Raw genomic sequence first — 22,571 nt, forward strand, 5'->3', positions numbered from 1 at the left:
GGGGAGTTAAGGACCCAGGCCCCTCGGCCCTCAGGAGCTGCCCCAGCCTCTGGTGTGGTCCGTGTGAGCTGGCTGCGTCCCCAGGGTCCCTGTCCCCTGAGCGCCAAGACATCAGTCCCACCTCCCCTCCTTGCCCCACAGGTGAAGGCTCTGGGCTATGATGGGAACAGCCCCCTATCTGTGCCCTCCTGGCTGGACTCCCTAGGGCTGCAGGACTACGTCCATTCCTTCCTTTCAAGTGGCTACAGCTCCATTGACACTGTGAAGAACCTCTGGGAGCTGGAGCTTGTCAATGTGAGTACTGCTCTGCTCAGGCCTAGCCTGGCTGCTCCTGAAGCGTAAGCATCCACGGGCAGGGGTCTGACTTCTGTCCCCACCCTGCCCAGGTGCTAAAGGTTCACCTGCTCGGCCACCGCAAGCGCATCATCGCCTCCCTCGCAGACAGACCCTACGAGGAGCCGCCCCAAAAGCCCCCACGATTTTCCCAGCTAAGAGTGAGTTGCAACGGGTGGACAGGGATAGGTGTGTGCGCCTCGTGTTGTTAGGAACGGAATTCCTTAGGAATTCTTCAGAGGCAACATCGCCTCTGTAGTCAAGGAGCAGCTGATCCCTCCCCTCCCTCTGTTGGGGCTACGTCTGCACCTTGCACGGGATGGTGGGGTGGGGAGGGGAGTGACTGGCTGTTTATAAATCACATGCCTCCCATCAACATCAGAGAGACTTGAGATGGCCTGTAACAGGGTAAATACAGGTAAAAATGTTGGGAAAAGTAGGAGAGCAAGTGTCTGAATGTTCAGTTCAGCTGAGCAGGGGAGGCGGGGTGGGTGGGGGTCGGGGAGCCCCTCTCGGACAGTCTACATGAGCCCGAGACGGGGCATGGAACACACAGCAGGACCTATGCTCCCTAGGTCTTCTGAAAGAAAATCCCTGTGATTTTAAAAACCTTACAGATGTTTTGTTGCTCAAGCCAGGTAATCTCTGCCTGAAAAGCTGGTTAGACTGAGCCCATGGTTCAGGATGAGCTGGCCCCGCAGACCTATAAGGCTGTACCTGCTGCCGATTTGCGGGGACAAGCCCTTGACAAGCTCTGGGCTCTGAGCCGCAGCCCATTTATGGCAGCCTCAGAGTGGGTGTTATGTTACCCTCCTTTTACATGTGAGAAAGCCAGGGCCCAGACTGGTTCTGAGGACCAGACGCACAGCTGACATTGGAAGTGACTGAGTCACACTCCGTGGGGTAAGGCCTGTGCACGTGCCAGCTGGGAGCGCCGTCTTTTCTCAGGATTTGGTTACGTGTCCCAAGGACTTGCAGTCGATTGTGACAGATGGTTTATTGTTGATAAATTGGAGATTGCTTCCCAGCCCTGCCCTCTTTCTCCCCATGTGTCTCTGGGCCAAAGGGTTTACTCGTGACCAGGGTGCTCACGGTGGCTGCTCACCTGCAGGACCAGGTTGTCAGGGCTTCCTGGCTGGAAGAATCTGGTGTTTTGACTACCCGGCTGAGCCCGCAAGCTCAGGGCTGGCCTGACAGGTTCCAAGTTTCACCTGGACTTCTCCCCGCTGCAGTGCCAAGACCTGCTCTCACAGACGTCATCCCCCCTGAGCCAGAATGACTCCTGCACCGGGCGATCTGCTGACCTGCTGCTGCCTCCTGGGGACGTAGGCAGGAGGCGGCATGACAGTCTCCATGAGCCTGCAGTACCCTCTCGAGCAGAGCACTTCAGAATCCAGGTAAGGTGGGAGGGGGCTCCCTTCATCCCTCTTGGCAGGACAGGGCCTCCCAGGTACCTCACTGCCCCTAGGCCTGTGCACTGCTGGGCTGGTGTCAGGAGCAGGAGGAAGACTGCAGCCTCCTCCCCTCACTCCCACCCAGCTGCCTGCATGCAGCCCCCAGGAACCCCGTGCCAGGACTCACTTCACCTGTCACGGCTGAGGCCTCGCCCACAGCTTACGTGGCCTGGACTTGCCTCAGAAGTCCAGACCCATCCGCTCTGACTCCTCGGGCCCACCAGCCCTCAGTTTCTCCCCAGTTCCGCCCCTTCTTTGGCTCCCTTTCTTTGCTTGGTCCTCACACCTACTCTCTCCCCTCTTCCTCAACCCCACTCCCTGCTGTCCCACCTGCCCAGCCAAGCTCAGCCCGCGTCTGACTCCGTTCTTCCTGCCCTGTCCCTGCAGCCCAGTAGTGGCACAGCTGTGAGACTTGCCGGGCCTGAGGCCGCCCTGCAGTCCCTCCGGCTCTACTGCCGCTGACCTCTCAAGGTGCTGCTCTCAGGGCTCCTGCACTCACTCAGGACTCACCTGTCCTCCCTCCTGCCTTGCAGAGACCACAGGCTTTGTCTCTTGTGCCCCACCCTGGCCTGTTAGACACTGACAGGTGTCCTTCGTCCCCTGTAGGGTAAGCCTTAGCTTCGCTCCTTTTTCTCTCGTGACTCAAGCTTTTCAGTTCTGGCCTCTGAGGCTTTCCCTCACCTTTCCACAAACACAGCCATGAATTTTACAAGATTTAAAGAGCACGTTATCCAGCAATTTTAGTTGCTCCATATCAAAGGAGTTTGCATACTGCTGGGAATGGACATCATAAATGTCTCCTGAATTTTTCCCTCGTCCCCATTCCTTCCACCAGAAGCCTAGTTAAGGACCCATCATCTCTTGGACCAGAGGCCTCCTAACCCCAAACAGCCTATCCCTGTGAAGTACCTCCCACCTGGGAATCAGATCTGGATTTATCTCAGACACCACAGGACCTTCCCTACTGAGCCTGCTTGTGGGCGGCTCAGGTCCTTGCTTCTCTGCCTTCTGTCTGGCGTAGATGGGCCTCACCCTGACCCCAGTGCATGTGAATGGCTCATCTGCCTCCTGCCCTCCCTACCTGGCCCTTGGGCTCCTCACGGTGGCTGAGTGCTGGAGCTGGGTGGGGAGCCCAGGAGCTCCTTGAGGGGGCGAGCTGACCTGGGCACATTTTCTGTAGGAGGAGCACCGAGAGGCCAAGCTGACCCTTCGGCCCCCCAGCCTGGCCGCCCCCTATGCCCCTGTGCAGAGTTGGCAACACCAGCCAGAGAAACTCATCTTCGAGTCCTGTGGTTATGAAGCCAATGTGAGTAGCCCCTGCCCTCCCAGCCTGGCCGGTCTCCTGCCTTCCACCCCGAGTCGAGTCCAGGGCCCCTTGCCATTCTTGACTCCTCAGACCCTCCCAGCACCTGGGGGAAGGGGCCTCCCCAGCCAGGATGGGGGAGGGAGCCCCAGGGAGAGGGAACCACCTGATTGTGATAACACAGGACTTCCTAAGCCTGGCCACTGCTCACTCCCACAGTACCTGGGCTCCATGTTGATCAAAGACCTGCGAGGGACAGAATCCACACAAGACGCCTGTGCCAAGATGCGGGTAGGTTATCTGGGGGGATGGTGTGGAGGGGGTGGCTAGGACAGAAGGCAGCAAACGGGGGCACCAGCTGCAGCTGCCTGGGCCTCCAAGAGGGCTTAGCCCCGAGGAGGGGTGTTCACGGCACCTCCCCTTGCTTCCTTTAGAAATCCACCGAGCACATGAAGAAGATCCCCACCATCATCCTGTCCATCACCTACAAAGGTGTCAAGTTCATTGATGCTTCCAACAAGGTATGCTTTCCACAAGTGCTGTTGCAAGGGGCCCTCTCCTGGTCCCTCACCCCCTGCCACCTGGTGTCTTCCCTCGAGTGTCCCCAGCCCCTTTTGTCCCTCTCCTGGTCCAGGTGCTTGTCTCTCCCACATGCACATATCCTGGTCCCAGGGCCTCGCCCAAGTAGCTTGTCTTCCTTATCGTGGCCACCATCAGCCACTTACCCTGCTCACAGGCCTTTAATGCTGTGATTCACTTAATGAGCAAAGATTCCCCCGGTCCCTGTGCTTGGGACCCCACCCTGGAGGGCAGAAGGGGCTGGAAATCTGCTGGTTGGATGCAAACATTTTACTCCCTCAGTTGCCGTGTTCAAGGATGGAGACCCCAAATCTAAACTGGACAAGGTTAGGCGCCACTCCACCCCCACCCCAAAAAAAGAGACAAGAAGTGGCCTTTGGCTAATGCCCTAGGCTGGGACAAAAGGGTGGCGAAGGTGAGGGGCTGAGGCATGCCCTCAGGGTGCCTGAGAATTCCACACGCTGCTCTCCCGACAGAATGTCATTGCGGAGCATGAGATCCGGAACATTTCCTGTGCAGCCCAGGACCCGGAGGACCTCTGTACCTTTGCCTACATCACCAAGGACCTGCAGACTAGCCATCACTATTGCCATGTTTTCAGCACAGTGGATGTGGTAGGTGCAGCCCCCAGCTGGAGGGGATCCTGCGCCGAGACGGCCTCAGTGTAGTAGTGTCCTGGCACCTGGTTGGCATTTAGCAAATGTTTGGTTCATAAATGAACATCCAGTCCATCCTCTTTATATGGCAGTGAGACTGGAGCATGGGGAATAACAGTAGCTCGTCCCAGGTTCTAGTGACAAGTTTTCCTGCTTCTAGCTGAGTGTTGGGTCAGCCAAGGCCTTCATCTCCTGGGCTGCTTATCAACCTGCCCTCCAGCTGGGCCAGCTCCCTGAAAGTCCCTCTCCTTCCCTCTTGGGGACAGTAAGTTTTCTTCCCCCAGATTCCTGCCTAGGCTGGACTCCAGTGCTGCTGGGCTGAGGGGAGCCATCACACACAGTGCCAACAGGGAGTGGACCAGTGACAATGGCAGCTGCCCTGAGACAAGGCCCCAGACCTTTGTCCAGGTCCCTCGGTCCCCGGGAGAGTAGCTAGTTCCCCGGCCCTCCCAGCCCCAGGGCTGCAGTGCTTGCTCTAGGCCTGGTCTCAGACTCTTGGCCCTACAGTATGATCTCGGAAACTTCACTTCCCTGGTTCCTCATCTGCACAAAGAGGATAGAATGTAACTGACTTCATGGGGTTAGTTTGAAGATTAAGTAGGTAACCCACCCCAGAATCATCCTCGTGGTCCTCTTACCTGTAGCTCACATCTCCTGGGTCAGCCAGTTCTTCCCACGGCGTCGTGCTCCCAGCTAAAAGCACTAGCACCATTTTATCCACATGAAATGGTTGAGAAATACCTAAATACTCCAATAAGCATGACTGACTACCTGGAGAAGGACCTGAAGTTGGCTTACAGAAGTGTGTGCCTCGCTTCTGCCACCCAGCCGGCCTGTCTGCAGGTGGAAGACAAGGAACCGAACAGAGAGGAGAGGACTGGGGGTGGTGGGTGGCGGCTCTGAAGGTCTGCCTTGATGGTTCCCAGCAGGTAGCAGGGCCCCATGGAAAACTGAACTACCATGTGCGGGCGGCACGGTTTTCTATAGTATTCCCAGGTGACTTGGGTCAGCTGGGTAGCCTTTGCATTTACCCGGTGTTTCTGAGATCACACGTGAGGGAATGCAAAATGTGTTTTGCTCAGATTGTTCCCTAATGTATCAATTGCCTCAGGACAGATTTCCGCTTTCAAACCCAGTGTTCTGGCAGCCTTGACCGCACTCCTGTCACCTGTGCAATGGCACCTGCGCCTGTGCTCAGGGGCGTGAGCCCGGGGCAGGTGTTAGAGGAGATGCTCCCCCACCCCCTCTCATGTTGTGCTCTGGTTCCTCCTAGAACCTGACCTATGAGATCATCCTGACGCTGGGACAGGCATTTGAGGTGGCCTATCAGCTGGCCCTGCAGGCCCAGAAGTCAAGGCCAGTGGGGGCCTCTGCTGCTGAGATGATCGAAACAAAATCTTCTAAACCGGTGCCTAAGCCTCGGGTCGGTGTGAGGAAGTCAGCGGTACGTGGGTCCCCGGGGCTGGGGTGGAACCGGGTGTGAGGAGGGGGGCTTCTCACATGTCACATGGCCAGCCCCTCTAGCAGGCGGCTTCCTGCTCCCACCCCTGCCGTCATGGGGCTGCAGGGAGCACGGCCCACAGACGAGCCCCTGTAACGTCACCCTGTGTCTGTCTGCTTTGCTCCGCACCCCAGGTGCCGCTGCCCCCCGATAGTCGCTGTTGTTACTGTCACACCTGCACCACCCACCGTCCTTCCTACCTACCGCTGCCGTCTGTTAGTCCTGGAGTCAAGGTCTTTACACCTCCTGCTGTCTGTGTGTCAGTCTCCCCAAGTGACCGTGAGCTCTCTGTGACTCTGGTGGCCTCTCCCTCTCTGCCTGCGTGACCGCCTTCCCTGAGCTGCCCTCCTGCCGTCCCTGTCTGTGCTTTAGACCTCTGTCACTCTGCTGTGTGTCCTCTCCTGAGGTCAGGGGTGCCCGCTGGGTCTTGCCTCTGGCCCCACCAGAGCACCCCAAGGCTTGGGGTTTCCAAACTTCTTAGCCCCTTCCTACCACTGTGAACAGCTCTGGGGCTTAGAGCACAATGCTCAGGCAGAGCGAGGCTCCTTTACCTAAGCAGCTCCAAGAAATCCCCAGGACAAGTTGCCCCTGGAGAGCCTGGAGGTGGCTGGCCCACTCTGCTCCAGGGAAGGTATCACTTCTGCCCCCCAACCCCAGGAAGCTCGCTCTCTGGCTGAGGAGAACAAGACTGCCCCTCGGGACACTGATGCCAGCACGGCCTGGGGGCGGTGGGGAGGGACAGCGGGACACCTGCTGACTCCTGGCCCAGACGCAGTGTTTCCCTGACTCCTTACCCTCTTCCTTGGCAGCTGGAACCACCTGATATGGAGCCAGATGCCCAGTCCCATGCCAGTGTCTCCTGGGTTGTGGACCCCAAGCCAGACTCTAAGCGGAGCCTCAGCACCAAGTATGAGACCACTATCTTCTAAGCACTCACTCCCTGTCTCCACTAGTCTCACGTGCCTTGCCGTCCAGTCTCTCTGCTGTTCTCAACTCTCCTTCCAGCTGCTGACGCCAAGGCCCCACCCACTGGGACCTCTTCTCCTGGGCAGCAGCTTTAGACACTGCACACTCACAGCTTGTACCTAACACCACCGGACACTGTGAATCCCCCCTTGGGCGAGGACAGCTTGGAGGGGGGGTGAGTTACCTTTGAGGTGGGCACCGCGAGGGCCTCGGCGGGCAGGCACTGTGGATCCTGAGGGTGGGGCAGTCTCCCAGCAGCGTCCACACCGCGCCAGTGGCAGCTCCCTCTGCTGGGCTGGGCTCCTTGTCAGCTCTCCTCTCCCATCTGTGCGGAGCCCCAGCTGGGTGCCGCTGCCAAGAGCTAACTGTTTGCACCTTTCCCGACACAACCAAGCACTGTGACCTCCTGGGGCCGGAATCCCCTTGCACTCTGCTCACAGCCGGCCCGCGGCCCCGCTCTCTCTCTCCTGCTCCAAGGTGCTGGCCTCCCCCTGTGAGACCCTGAGCTCAGTGACGTGGCTTGACCAGGGTCAGACTGCTTTCTGTGAGGGCCCAGGACTGTGCCAGGCCTGGGGACACACGCATGACTCCAGAACATGGGGTCTGAGCATTTGAACACCCCCAGGCTGGCTCCACTCAGCAGATTTCCTGGTCCCGAGGGGTTTTCCACTCCAAGGAATGGGGTGGCCCCTTGGGTCTTCGCCGGTGAGTCACAGACTGGCTCTAGAGTCTAGCTCACTGAGGAGGGCCTTCCTGTAGGACCCAGCAAGAAGGAAGCCAGTGCCCTGCTCACGTGGTGCACCTTCTTCCTTCACAAAATGGAGCTGTTTGAGGACAGGGACCCTGGGCTGAGCAACTTCAGGGTCCTCCAGGAGCTTCCCGACACTTCTCCACAGTGTGGGGATCAAAGATAGTCATTCCCCTCCCTGATCAACTGCCCTCAGCCTCTTGACTCCTCCTGAAAAGGGAGGCTGTGCAATCCGTCACCTCAAAGCAGTTCAGCAGCTGGGATTGCAGAGTTGAGGTTTTGAAGAGGCCTCACGTCCTCCTGTGTTGGCAGGTCAGCTTAGAGGGCAGGAGGCGGCACTGCAGACATCACACAGTCCCGTAGGAAAGCCAGTCAATTACGGCAGTTACTTTAGTGTTGAAACCCGAGTTGACAGCCCAGGCGGGTCCTCCGCCTGCTGTCCTCGTGCCTTCCCAAGCAGACGTGCTAAGCCAGAGGCAGCCGCGGGCCCTCGGAGCAGGCCACGGAGGGTGCTCAGGGGAGGCTGTGAGGGACCTTCTGTTCTGCTTCCATGTTTCCTTTCCGTTTCCTCCACCTTGTGCAGGCCCCTTTGGTTAACCCTTTCCTCCCCCCGTTGTGTTTGCTTCTGCCAAGCTGAGCCACTGAGGAACCAACTGTGCTGCAGAAACAGACGCAGGGAGCACAGGCTCCCGCCACCGCTGCCACCGCCACCATCTCACCTGCGGCTGTGAAGACCCAGGTCCCACGTCTGCCTGTAGGACCTTCTCCTGGCTGTGTGGTCTGGGCCTGCCACCGCCAGGTCTCGCAGAGTGAGCCCTGCCCTGGTTGTGGAGGAGCATCCCAGGCCTCTGCAGATGAGACTGGAACTCCAGAGGGTCAAGAAGTGACTTGTCCAGAAAACATTTTTTAATGGTAAAAAAAAAAATTTTTTTTATAAAGTGAACTTTCAACACTTGGCTCAAACCTCTAGGTTCAACTGCCAATCTTTGGACAAATGGCCATAGGGTCAGAACAGGGGACCTGAGATGGGCTAGAAGTCCAGCCGGTCCAGCCCTCTGTCCTCAGGACGGGGTCTTGGAGAGGTCAAGGAGGTCTGTAGAGGAAGCGGGGGGTTGGCCTGAAAGCAGCAGGTACACGGGGAACGACTGAGTTGGTCTGTTAGAATCTGCTTTTCAAACCCAACCCAGTCAGCTGCTGTTCCTTCTGAACGGCACAACTTCTTGTCCCGTCTAGAGCTGGACACAGCCTCAGAGGCACCTGGCAAAAGCAAAGGCTCGTGCTCCGTTTCTGGGGTTCCAGACGTGAAGGTCCAGGGGCCAAATGGAGATGCCTGGGCCGCTTCTCGGTCACAGTCTTGGACCTGGCGGTGGTCAGAGCACTCCCCTGGGCTGCCTGCCCACAGGCTTGCTGGTGACCTCAGATTGGCTGAGTCCGGAGGAAAAGCAGCTTTGTTTGGGGCATTAATGGGTAGGTCAGCTGAGACTGCTGCCTGCCGATCGGTGATCTGTCTAATCAGGTTGTGTGATTAGGACTCACTTTGGTTCTCTGAATTAATTGCTTTGACTGTTTCCTTTCGGCCGCTGGGCTCATCCCTGACTCCAGGTGTAGACAAGGCTAAATTAGGTGACACTTTGATTCTTGCCCCATGTGGCCTTGAGGGCAAGCTGACATCCTAGGGCACCACTGCCGCTTGAGCGCTCCTGCTTTGCTTTGCTTTGCTTTTTGTTTTTGTCCTTGGTTGTGCTGCTGCTCCTGGCGGTGGCAGAATCAGAGGGGCTCGTTCCTGTGAGGCTGAGTGGCAGAGCCAGCTCTGCTGCTCATCCAGCACCTTCCAGAGTGGGGAGCAGAGGGGCGCCTTTCCTCCCACGGGTACCTCAGCAGGCCTGCTTTGCTGGCACAGTCCAGTCTGGTCCCCAGTCAGTGGTCAGGGCTCCAGCAGCACATCTCTTTCCCAGCGAAGGTGGTGAGCATGCAGGGCACCTTCTGCGGCATATCTGCCACCCGTGTTTGGCCAGAAATGGAAAGCCAGGCCGTGTCTTCCTGCTGACCTGAGGCTGGCCCCTGGGTTCCTGCTCTGCCAAGGCATCCACACTGCAGGCCCTGGGAGTCACGCCCACTCGGGGAGAGGCAAGCGATCCTCCCCTGCTCGGTACTAAACAAGGACCTCAACACCCAGAAGGCTGACTTCTTCCTGATGCTTCCAGGGCCTGGGAGGGGTCCCATCGGTTCCCCTGGTGCAGTATTCAGTCCCTGCTTCCCTCCCAGGATTGGCGAGGGACCCCGCACTGACTGAGCGACCAGCTGCTGCTGCACCATGTGCGGTGCCCCCTTCCTCCCCAGGAAGCCAGGTCTCCTGGAAGTAGCCTCTCTTGGAGGGTGGTCTGTCCCAAAAGAAAACAGTGTAAACACTACAATGAGTTCCTCAAGCTGTCCTTTTGTTTTTAAGTCATAAGTAGGTGTCTCCTCCCCTTGAAGCTGCTATATCTTCTATTTATTCAGGGTGTTTCATATTGGGAAGACTCGGCTAATCTGCTCTGGCTCTGGGTTTTGAGATTGGTTTATTTCTGAATAAAAAAGGAAGGGACTAGATCCTTCTTTTTTACTCCTCTTCCTTCTCCAGGACAGGTACTCTCCCTTCCCTAGAAAGAAATATTTTAACATTAAGGACAGGCTTCAAGCGGAGAAGCCCTGAGGCAGGTTCCGCAGGCAGTGTGGCAGCCTGGTCCTGAACTGTGCAGGTCCCTTCGGGCGGGACTGGAAGTGGGTTGGTACCTGCTCCAGCACAGACTCTGCTCCGCGCTTCTGCTTGCAGCTACTCTGAGCAGAGCTTCCCACCCGACAGGCTCTGCGTCTGCAGCGCTCTGTGTAACTCTGGGCGAGTCCCTTGAGAAGCCTCGGGCCGAGCAGGCAGCCAGCGTAGTTGTGGCATCAAGACGTTATCAAGTGGGCCTGCCCTCGGCCTGCGCTGAGATGCCCGGGCCTGCAGGACGACTGTCAGACGCAGTTCACAAAGTGTTGTTGCTAATGGTGTGGCAGTGGGGCTGAATTGTAATAAAATGTTATTTAATCTTTGTGTCTGTATTTTGATACTTGAATGACTTCCTTTTATTTTACTGTACATATAATTGTTAATCTGTCTGATTTTTGTCTAAGTTACAAACATCTTGTGGTACCAAACATAACCAATCTGTGCAACATAGACTGACCTCACTACAGAAGAGAGTGTAAATATTCTTGGGCGTTTGGCTTTGGTTTTGTTATTTTCATAACTGTACAACTTAGAACAGACTGAATTAATAAATGAGAAGCAACATGAAACCAGCCTTACTTTGTGGACTCCTTGAATTGGAAAGTTTCTGAATTGTTTTTCTGGCAGAAGTGCGGGCACAGGCTCTGCTGGCTCTGGGGTGATGATGAGGATCCGCCATGTCCAGCTGGGACAAGCTCCGGAATCCGCTCGGGCAGCCTCTTCAACAGAAGGCCTGTCAGTCAGTTAACCCTGTCCAGGTGGAAGGGCCCTGCATGCAGTTCACCTCACCTCCTAAGGAACATCTGGTCTCAACCCCGACAGGGGCCACACCCTGGCCCGGGCTGGTCACCCACAGACAGTTACTGAACGTCGATCTACAAGGCGGCATGGGGCTCTAGAGCTATGGAGGAGCTGTCCTACAGGAACTCAGTTTGATTGTGGAGGTTAAGTTTTAAGCAGACACAGCTACCTCCTGGCCCAAAGCCACGCCACAAGGCCCAGCAGACGGTCCCAGGGCTGCAGGGACCAGGAGGGACGGAGTGCGCACAGAGCCGCCAGCAGGGAAGGCAGGGGTGACGCCAAGCTGCTGGTGGGAGGGGAGGGCTGCAAGGGCACAGAAGACACTAAGAACCCGTTGCTGATGGAGCCGCCTTCTGTCACGTTTATGGGCCACCGTCCCACCAGCACTCACACTTTACTGAGCATTGTCATCTCTATAGAGAAAGAAACCAAGGCTCAAAAAGGTTAAAACACCTGCCCAGAGCCAGCTGCAGAGGACCGACAACACCATCTAGTCCAGGGGCTTCAAGCTGTGCTGCCAAGAACCCAACACTCTTCCTCATGAGTTTCTGTGAAATACTCCATTTGTTAAGGGACTTTAAGAGAGAAAATCGTTTATCTCATTCCATACTTGGCTGTATTTATGAAGAAAACAAGGCCCAGAACAAGGAAATGATTTTCTCTTCTGCCAGCTACCGGCAGACACACCAAAACCCAGGTTCTTACTTCCAGTTTGAGCTCCTGAGGCACTGAAACTGGGAAAGCAGACTGAGGCCCGGCGGAGGGCTCAAGTTCTAGACAAGGGGGGTCATCGTCCTCACACCCCCTCGCTCCCTGGCTTTGGCACCTCTTTGTTAAACAGAAAAAAACCTGACAGCCAGAGAAAGGTTTGGTCATAGTAAGAGTCACTGTTCCCCGGGAACAGGGTACCAGGACACAGTGCCATTATCATGATCCCTTTTGGCACCACTCAAGAGCCTGGCTTATGACTCACTGCCCAACCCCAGGACCACTGTGCTGATCGTGCCTTGGGGGCGAGACACGGACCAGTTTGTGGAGGGCTCCCAGGCCTGCCATCTGAGCCACAGGTGGTGCTGCCCTTGACCGAAGGGAACCAGAGCTGGACAGAAGGGAGGACTGGTGGGAGCAGTAGTTTGGGGTGGCCTCACATTAGGCATGGGTGGGACACACACAACAGGACTGTATCTGTCCAGTCTCCCCTCCTACCTCCCCAGTCCCTCTGACTCCCTGTGGTCAGTGTATCTCCACACTGGTCTCCTTAGGACCTGGAGGCAGAAGGAGCTGCAGGAGTAGGAAGGGTGGAAGGTGAGGTAGACCAGTCCGCCCTCCACAGAGGTTCTGTGGTCCAGGCACTGGCAGCGGGGGTGTAACCACTGATGGCTTGAGATACAGCAGCCCTGGCAGAGACCAGGCCTCTGAGGAGGCAGAGCTCTGCAAATTGGAGCACTCTCCAGCGCAGCTCAAAACGCCCTTGTGTCCAATTCAGCACCTCTGGCTTCTGACACAGAGAGTGTGTCTAGGGTCCCCCCCATGAAGCCCAGCAGACAGGGACAGGTGGACCTTCCAGGACCAGGAATTCACACAGCACTGGCTGTTCCCCACAAACACCCACAGAGGGCAGACATTTCACCTCTCCACTGCTCAGCACAGCCTCTAGAATTCTTTTTTTTATGACTTGGCTATTGGGATCACTGTTATGTTATAAACATTTACCAAATTAAAGAGTTTCCCTAACACCATAAAATATTTATTATCCAGTAAATGGAGCTAAGACAAGCGGGTAGTTATGGGGGGGGGGGGGGACAGTGCAGGAAAATTTCTATTCCTACTTACACCAAAATAGGTTCCAGATGATTCACATATTTAAATATAAAAAAAAAAGAAACCCCAACAAAGCTAGAAGAAAATGAGACTTTTCTTTCCCATAATCTTGGTATGAGAAAGGTCTTTCCAAACATGTTACATAACTGAGTCCATTTTTTTAAGGATTAACATATTCAACTATATAAAAATCAAACATTTCTGCATAGCAAAATGCACCATTAAAAAAGAACCAATTGAAAATAATGTTTACACCACATGTAACGACAACTTGACAATAGCTGTGAACTATTTCCAGGAAGATCAAGTAGACGGACTTTCCCTATTCTTCTAAGTACAATTAAAACCCTTGGTAGAAATACCAGTGGACACAGACAAAGCCCAAACAAAAGCCTACTCTCTCTCTCCAGCCAGAGGACCAGGAAAATGGCAGCCTCGCAAGATAGAAAGCTTTTAGACACAAACTGTTCTACTCCAGCCAAACACCACAGGAAAAAACTGTAGCCCCTGACCCTACACAGGCCAGCAAAGGCCAAGTGGGGAGCCTAGACATCACTTCCACTACATAACAAGGCACCCCAACACTCCCACTGGGGTGACATCAGAGGAGGCCTGGTGGAGAACTCACCCATCGCCCAGCAGTAATAAGGCTTCTCCAGACAAATACAATAACCAAAATGAAAATCCAGTGCTTGGGCTCAGCAACAGATGGACAAGAAAGAGAAGAATTCACAAACTGGAAGATAGAACAATAGAAATTACTCAATTGAAGCAAAAGAGAAAGAAAATAGATTGGGGGGAAAAAATGAACAGTCCCCAGGACCTATGGGACTGTAACAAAAGATCAAATGTGTGTCAGCGAGTCCCAGGAGGAGAGAAAGAGGGTAGGGCTGAAAACGTACTCCACAAAATAATGGCTGAAAACTCCCCAAATTTGGCAAAAGAAACACAGATTCAAAAAGCTAAGCACATCCCAAACCAGATAAACCAAGAGAAATCCATGCCAAGATTCCATCATAATTAAAGTTCTGAAAATGAAAGACAAAAGGAAAAATTCTTAAAAGCAGTGAGAAAAATGACACGTTACCCTAAGGGGAAAAGTAATCTGAATGACAGCAGATTTTTCAGCAGAACTGTGGAGGCCAGAAGGAAGTAGTATGATATTTCTCTGGTGCTGAAAGAGAAGAACTGTGAACCCAGAGTTCTGTGCCCTACAAAAATATTATTCAGGAATGAAGAGGAGTCAAGACATTCTCAGATGAAGGAAAACAGGATCTCCATTGCCAGCAGACCTATCCTAAAAGAATAGTGTGCGTTTTCTAGGTAGAAAGGAAATGAGGAAGGTAAAAAGCAACCTTGGGACATCAGGAAGGATGAACAAACATTAAGAAAAAAATATAGGTAAATACAATAGACTTCCCTTCTCTTCCTGAGTTTTCTAAATTATGTTCAATGCTTAAAGCAAAATTCTAACAGTTTAATGTGATTCTAAATGCATGTAGAAGAAATATTTAAAACAATCATATTTTAAGTGAGGAGGGTAAAGGGATGTCTGACAAGGTAAGGTTTCTATACTTGACTAGTAAATGATGAGACTAATAGACTGTGGCAAGTTATTTGTACATGTAATACTTAGAGCAAACACCAAGAGTTATTCAAGGAAATGAACTCAAAAGACACTATAAGATAAACATTTTAAAATTCCATTTCTATTTAAGTAATTCACAGATCAGAAAAATGCAAACAGAATAACTAGAAAACAAAAAATGGCAGACTTAAGCCCTAATATACCATAATTACACCAGTTTAAATGGCCTAAAAACACCAATTAAAAGACAGATTGGAAGAGTAGATTAGAAAACATGAACTAAACTATATATGCTGTCTATAAGAAACCCACCTCAAATAACAATAATATAGGCAGGTTGAAAGTAAAAGGATGGAAGAAAGTACACAATGCAAACATTAATTAAAAGAAAGGAGTGGCTATATTAATATAAAGTAGACTTTGGGACAAAGAAAATGATAAGAGAGAGGAGGGCACTATAAAATGATAAAAAGTCAATGTACCAAGAAGACATATCAATCCTAAATGTGTATGCACCAAACAACAGAGCTGTAAAATATGTGGGGCAAAAACTAAACTAAAAAGGAAAACAGATAAATCCATGAATGCTATGGACTGAAGTGCATCCCTCCAAAATTCTTATGTTGAAGCCCTGACTCCCAGTTTGACTGTATTTGGAGATAGGGCTTTTAGAAGGTAATTAAGGTTAAATTAGGTCATCAGGTGAGATCCTAATTTAATAGGATTGCTGGCCTTACAAGAGGAGGAAGAGAGAGATCTCTCCAGACACAGGCACAGAGGAAAGGCCATGTGAGAACACACCAAGAAGACAACTGTCTACAAGTCAGGAAGACAGTCTTCACCAGAAACTGACCCTGCTGGACTTTGATCTGGGACTTTCCAGCCTCCAAAACTGTGAGAAGTAAATTTCTATGGTATACTGAGCAGAGTAACACAACAAATAGGGTTGGAGACTTCAACTCAACTGGAGACTGTCAACAACTTATAGAACAACTAGAGAGAAAATCATCAAGGATATAGAAGAGCTCAACACCACCAACCAATAGGACCTCTTTTTTTTTTTTTTTTTAAGTGCCCACAGGACATATACCAAGATAGATTATATCCTGGGCCATAAAATAAACCTCAACGAATTTAGAAGAATTAAAATAATACACAGTGTCTCTTGAACCATAATAGAATCAGAGTAGAAATCAGTAACAGAAAGATAACAGAAAAATCTCTAAACACTTGGAAACAACACACTTCTAAATAATCCATGAGTCAACAAGAAATCAATCTCAAGGGAAATCAAAATAAACAAACTGAATGAAAATGAAAATACAACATATCAAAATTTGTAGGACAAGGTAATATAGTTCTGAGAAGGAAATTCATAGCAGTAAATGCATATATTGGAAAAGTCTTAAATCAATAATCTATGCTTCTACTCTCAAGAACCTCAAAAAAAAAAAAAAAAAAAAAAAGGCAGAATAAACCCAAAGCAAGGAGAAGGAAGGGAATAATAAAGATAAAAGCAGAAGTAAATGAAAATGAAAACAGAAAATAGCAAAATGTCAGTCAAACAAAGAGTTTGTTTCATGAAATGATTGATAAAATTGACAAACCTGTAGCCAAACCGACAAAGAAAAAGAGAAGACTTCAGCAAATCGTGTTGGGAAAACTGGACAGCAGCATGTAAATCAATGAAGCTAGAACACTCCCTTATACCATACACAAAAATAAACTCAAAATGGATCAAAGACTTAAACATAAGACAAGATACAATAAACCTCCTAGAAGAAAACATAGGCAAAACATTATCTCACAAACATCTCAAAAATGTTCTCCTAGGGAAGTCTACCCAAGCAATAGAAATAAAAACAAGAATAAACAAATGGAACCTAATTAAACTTACAAGCTTTTGCACAGCAAAGGAAACCATAAGCAAAACAAAACAACAACTTACAGAATGAGAGAAAATTTTTGCAAAAGATTAAACTGACAAAGGCTTGATCTCCAGAATATATAAACAGTTCATATGACTTAATAATAAAAAACAACCCAATCCAAAGATGGGCAAAAGACCTAAACAAGCAATTCTCCAATGAAGACATATGAATGATCAATAGACATATGAAGAAATGTTCAATATCACTAATTATCAGAGAAATGCAAATCAAAACTACAATGAGGTTATCACCTCACACCAGTCAGAATGGCCATCATTCAAAAATCCACAAATGACAAATGCTGGAGAGGCTGTGGAGAAAGGGGAACCCTCCTACACTGCTGATGGGAATGCAGTTTGGTGCAGCCACTGTGGAAAACAGTATGGAGATTCCTCAAAAAACTAGGAATAGACTTACCATATGACCCAGTCATCCCGCTCCTGGGCATGTATCCAGAAGGAACCCTACTTCAAAAAGACACCTGTACCCCAGCGTTCATAGCAGCACTATTTACAATAGCCAAGACATGGAAACAGCCTAAATGTCCACTGACAGATAACTGGATAAAGAAGATGTGATATATTTATACAATGGAATACTATTCAGCCATAAAAACGACAACATAACGCCATTTGCAGCAACATGGATATCCCTAGAGAATGTCATTCTAAGTGAAGTAAGCCAGAAAGAGAAAGAAAAATACCATATGAGATCGCTCATATGCGGAATCTAAAAAAAAAAGAAAAAGAATAGAAAGAAAAAGGCAAACGAACATAAATACAAAACAGAAACAGACTCAGACATAGAATACAAACTTGTGGTTGCTGGCAGGGAGTGGGGTGGGAAGGGACAGACTGGGAGTTCAAAATTTGTAGATGCTGACAGGTATATATAGAATAAACAAGATTATACTGTATAGCACAGGGAAATATATACAAGATCCTGTGGTAGCTCATGGTGAAAAAGAATGTGACAATGAATATATGCATGTTCCTGTATAACGGAAAAATTGTGCTCTGCACTGGAAATTGACACAACATTGTAAACTGACTATAACTCAATAAAATAAAATTAAAAAAAAAAAAAAAGGAAAGAGAGAAGACAGATTACCAGTGTCAAGGATCAAACAACGTCCCTCGCTACAGACCCTGCAGACATCAAAAGGGTAATAACAGTACTCCACACAACTCTTAACACATAAATTTAACAACTTAAACTAAATAGACCAATTCCTCAAAAAACACACTATCACAACTCAATGTGAAATACATACTTTGAGTAGCACTATAAAAATTCAATCCACAATTAAAAAAAAATCTTCAAGCCCAGATGATTGCACTGAAGAATTCTACCAAATGTTTAAAGAATTAACACCAGTTCTACACAATCTGTTCCAGAAAACAAAAGGAAGAACACTTCCTAATTCATTCATTCTATGAGCTCATATTACCCTGATGCCAAGACCAACAAAGGAAATACAAAACAAGAAAACTATAGACCAATACCCTTCATTAATATAGGCATAAAAAATCCATGACAAAACATTAGCCAATGGAATTCAGAGAATTATACATCATAACCAAGTGAAATTCATTCCAGGGATGCAAGGCTGGCCAATATTTGAAGATTAATCAATAAAATTCAATACATTAACAAGCTAAAGAAGAAAAAATCACATTATCTTATCAATTGGTATGGAAATACATTTGACAAAATTCAACACCTATTCATGATTTTTAAACTCATAAAAATGGAAATAGAGAATAGCTCCCTAAAGATGTCCACACCCTAATTAATCAACAGAACCTGTGAATATGTTACCTTATGTGGCAAAAGATACTTTGCAAATGTAATTAAAATCAAGGGTCTTGAGCAGAAAAATTTATCCTGGATTATCTAGAAGGGCCCAATATAATCAATATTTAAAAAGGGAGGGAGAAAGGTCAAAAGAAGAGAGAAGATGTGATGGAAGCAAAGGTGGTAGTGATGTGCTCTGAAGATGGAGGAAGGGGCTACCAGCCAAGGAATGTGCAGTTTCTAGAAGCTGGAAAGGTCCAGGACAGATTCTTCCGCTGCAGTAGACTGAATAATGGCCACCCAAAGACCTGGTCCTAATTACTAGAACCTGTTCATGTTACTTTAGCAGTTTCCTAGGGCTGCTGTAATGGAGCACCACAAACTGAGTGGCTTAAACAGACAATATATTTGTTTTACTTGACATCTGAAAGAGGTGTCCACAGGGTGGGTTACCTCTAAGGGCTGTGAGGGAGAATCTGTTCCATGCCGCTTTTCTAGCTACTGGTAGCCTTGGTAGATGGCATCTCCCTGATTCTCTACACTACTGTACTTCTATACATGTTTCTATCTATTCATGTGGCATGTGTCTTTTCATAAGGACACCAGTCAGATTGGATTAGGGACCCACACAACTGCAGTATAACCTCACATTGACTAAGAACCATCTACAATGACCCTATTTACAAATAAGGTCACATTCTGAGGTACTGGGGGTTAGGACTTCAACATATTAATTTGGGGGGAAGTGGGGGAGACAATTCAATCCATAACAATTACCTTATTAATTACCTTGTTTTAAAAAGGGGGTCTTTTCCTATGTGATTAAAGATCTTAAAATGAGGAATTATCCTAGATTATGTGAGTGGGCCCCAAATCCAATTACAAATGTCTGTAAGAGAGGGGTAGAAGGAAATTAGATACACACAGAAGACGACCATGTGATCTCCATGTGACCGTGGAGGCAGAAATTAGAATAATGCAGCCACAGGTCTTTAAAGGAACACCAGCGGCCACTAGAAGCTGAAAGAGGCAAGGAACGGATTCTTCCCTAGAGCCTCCAGAGGGAGTATGGCCCTGCCAACACTTTGATTCCAGCCCAATGAACTGATTTCTGGCCTCCAGAAATGTGAGAGTATATTTTTGTCAAGCCACTCAGTTTGTGGTGATTTGTTACAGCAGCCATAGGAAACTGATACATCCTTAGAGCCCCATGCAGCTCTGCCTACACCTTAATTTTAGCCCCAACCACCACTGTGGACTTCACATTCAAAACTGTGAGATTATAAATGTCCACTGTCTCAAGGAAGGCACTAGATTTGTAGCACTTAGTTACAGTAGCAATAAGAAGACTAATACAGAGGGGAATTTCTTCAACTGGATAAATAGCATCTACAAAAATCTACAATACTGTATTTAATGGTGAAAGACAATGTCTTCCCTCTAAGACTGGGAACAAGTCTTAAGATGCTGGAAGTTCTAGTAAAATAAGGCAAGAAAAGGAAATAAAAAGCATTCATAACAGAAAGGAAGAAATAAAACTGTCTCTACTTCCAGATCACATGACTGTCTATGTAGAAAATTCCAAGGAATCTACAAAAAATTATTAAAATAAGTTAAGCAAGATTACAAGATACAAGGTAAACATATAAAAGCCAACTGTGTTTCTCTATAGTAGAAATGAACATGTGGACACCACAATTAAAAATAAAATACCATTTATAATCACTCAAAAAATGAATTCCTAAAGTATAAACCTAAACACATGTTCAGGATTTGTATGATGAAAACTATAAAATGCTGATGAAAGAACTCAAAGTAGATCTAGATAACTAGAGATATATATAATATTCATGAATTGGAATATTCAACATAGTTAGAATGTCAGTTCTCCCCAAACAGATACACAGGTTGAACGTAATACCTATCAAAATCCTAGCATATTTTTTTTGTAAATATAGACAAGATTAGTCTAAGGAAGGCAAAGGAACTAGAATAGCTAAAACAACTTTGAAAAAGAAAAATAAAGTGGAGAAATCAGGATACCTAATTTTCAAGACTTACTATATAGCCACAGTAGTCAATAGTGAGAGAGAAAAACACATAGATCAATGGAACAGGACAGAGAACCCACAGAGAGACCCATACAAATATGCCCAACTGATTTTTGAATAAAGGTGCAAAAGCAATTCAATGGAGGAAAGATAGCCTTTTCAACAAATGATACTGGAGCAACTGGATAGCCATAGCTAAGAAAACAACAAAGACAAAAATCCTCAACCTAAGTGTCACATCTTATACAAAAAATTAACTTGAAATGGGTCAGACTTAATTGTAAAACAAAATTACCAAACTTTTTAGCAAAAAAATGCAGAAGAAAATCCTTAGGATCTAAGCCTAGGCAAAGAGTGCTTAGACTTGACACCCAAAGCACAATCCATGAAAAGAAAACCTGATAAATTGGACTTCATCAAAATTAAAACCTTTGTGCATCAAAGGACACTATCAAGAAAGTGAAAAGACTACCCACAGAATGAAAGAAAATATTTGCAAATTATGTATCTGACAAGGGTCTAGTATCCAAAATATATAAAGAATTCTTATAACTCAACAACAGTAACAAAACAACCCAATTCAAAAATGAGCAAAGGATTAAAATGGCCATTTCTCCAAAGAAGATATGCAAATGCCCAGTAATCATATGAAAAGATAATCAACATCACTAGCCATTAGGGAAATATAAGTCAAAGCCACAATGAGATTCCACTTCACATCTATCAAGATGCCTATACTTTAAGAAAAGAAAACAAGTGTTGGTGTAAATGTGGAGAAATCAGAACCCTCATACATTGCTGGTGAGACTATAAAGTGGTGCAGCCACTGCGGAAAACAGTTTAGTGGTTTCTAAATAATTAAATATAGAATTACCATGTGACACACTAATTCTACTCCTGGGTATGAGTAGATACTCAAAAGCATTGAAAACAAATGTTCAAACAAAAACTTGTACACAAATAGTCATAGCAGCACTATTCACAAAAGCCCAAAGGTGAAAACAACCCAGATATCCATCAACTGACAAATGTGGTATATCCATATAATGGAATATTATTTGGCCACAAAAGGGAATGGGGTTCTAACACATGCTACAACATGATGCATCTTAAAAACATACTAGGTGAAAGAAGCCAGCCACAGAAGACCTCATACGATTCCATTTATCTAGAGTCAGAAAACCCACTGAAATAGAGAGCAGACTGGTGGTTGCCAGAGGCCTGGGAGGAGATGAGACATCACTGCTTGATGGGTGTGGGATCTCCTTTGTGGTGATGAAAATATTCTGGAACTAGACGGTGGTGAGGGTCGCACAACACTGGCAATGTACTAAATGTCTCTAATGGTAAATGTTTATATTATGTGTATTTTACCATAATTTTATTAAATATATATCCCTCAAACCGTGGGCAGGACTGAATGGAGCTATCTTCCCTTGTTTAGGTCAGGATCCCTGTCTCCTCTACGTGGAAGCACAAGAAAATCAACTCAAAATGTCTAAGAAATCAATCACTCCAAGTTTTAACTGAAATACAAAGCAAAGTTCTACAGTCAGCCCAGGGTCTGCACCACTGGTCAGGCACCACTTCAGAGACAGCACTTCTGCCTCTAAGACAATGAGGCTTCCAAAATGTGGATTTTTAAAAAATCCAAATTAATAGCTGCACATCAGAGAACGCATCCAGGCAAGCCTCACTGTTTATTAAAACATACCCCTTTTCCTGGGCTTCTCCACCCGAGGATGTCTAGGTACAAGACTGGAAATGGAATGATCTATGCCCTCCAGCCTTTCTGGTCACAGTAAAGTTCACACTGTTGGCCTGGCTCTGTCACCCACCTAGGCTTTCTCTCTAAAAGGAAGTCAATTAGGAGAAAACCCTGGGCCAAGGGAATTCTAACCCTCTTCTGTTAGTCTTCCTACGTTAAGCCTATTATATTCAGCTCCCTCCACCTCCTGAAACGCTGAGAACATTGTTTCTCTTCACCCTACCTTGAGAGCACATAAGTGAATTTCCATTTTCTCTTCTATCCAATACCAAAAAAGGGCCGACTCTGAAGGGACATTTCCTCATTTCAGCCAGGCTCCATCAGGGCTGGTCTCTGCAGGCATCCTGAGAATGAGGGGCTGGATCTCTCCAACCCCAGGAGACAAGCCAAGTCCTTCAGAGAATATCCCTCATTTGTGATGCCAGCAGCAGCTCACAACCACAACTGCCAGTTAGAATCCCAGACTGGAAGTGCATGTCGCCTGTGTCAGGAAGAATGGGGTGCTAAGCTCAGACATGAGGGAAC

The 22,571-nt window shown here is 48.3% G+C and overlaps 1 protein-coding gene across 1 annotated transcript in view; it reads left to right on the forward strand.

Moving 5' to 3' along the window:
- The window catches only part of ANKS1A (ankyrin repeat and sterile alpha motif domain containing 1A), a 176,518-nt gene extending 165,655 nt beyond the window's left edge, over window positions 1–10,863 (forward strand). Inside the window, 10 exon segments of the mRNA XM_032462880.1 lie at window positions 142–294; window positions 387–494; window positions 1,566–1,730; window positions 2,968–3,093; window positions 3,310–3,381; window positions 3,525–3,611; window positions 4,146–4,283; window positions 5,599–5,769; window positions 6,636–6,733; window positions 8,174–10,863. Coding sequence (XP_032318771.1) covers window positions 142–294; window positions 387–494; window positions 1,566–1,730; window positions 2,968–3,093; window positions 3,310–3,381; window positions 3,525–3,611; window positions 4,146–4,283; window positions 5,599–5,769; window positions 6,636–6,733; window positions 8,174–8,177 — 1,122 coding nt within the window. The 3' untranslated portion in view covers window positions 8,178–10,863.
- The last annotated feature ends 11,708 nt before the right edge of the window (window positions 10,864–22,571 follow it).

The sequence above is a fragment of the Camelus ferus genome, chromosome 20 (assembly GCF_009834535.1).
Source record: "Camelus ferus isolate YT-003-E chromosome 20, BCGSAC_Cfer_1.0, whole genome shotgun sequence".
NCBI lineage: Eukaryota > Metazoa > Chordata > Mammalia > Artiodactyla > Camelidae > Camelus > Camelus ferus.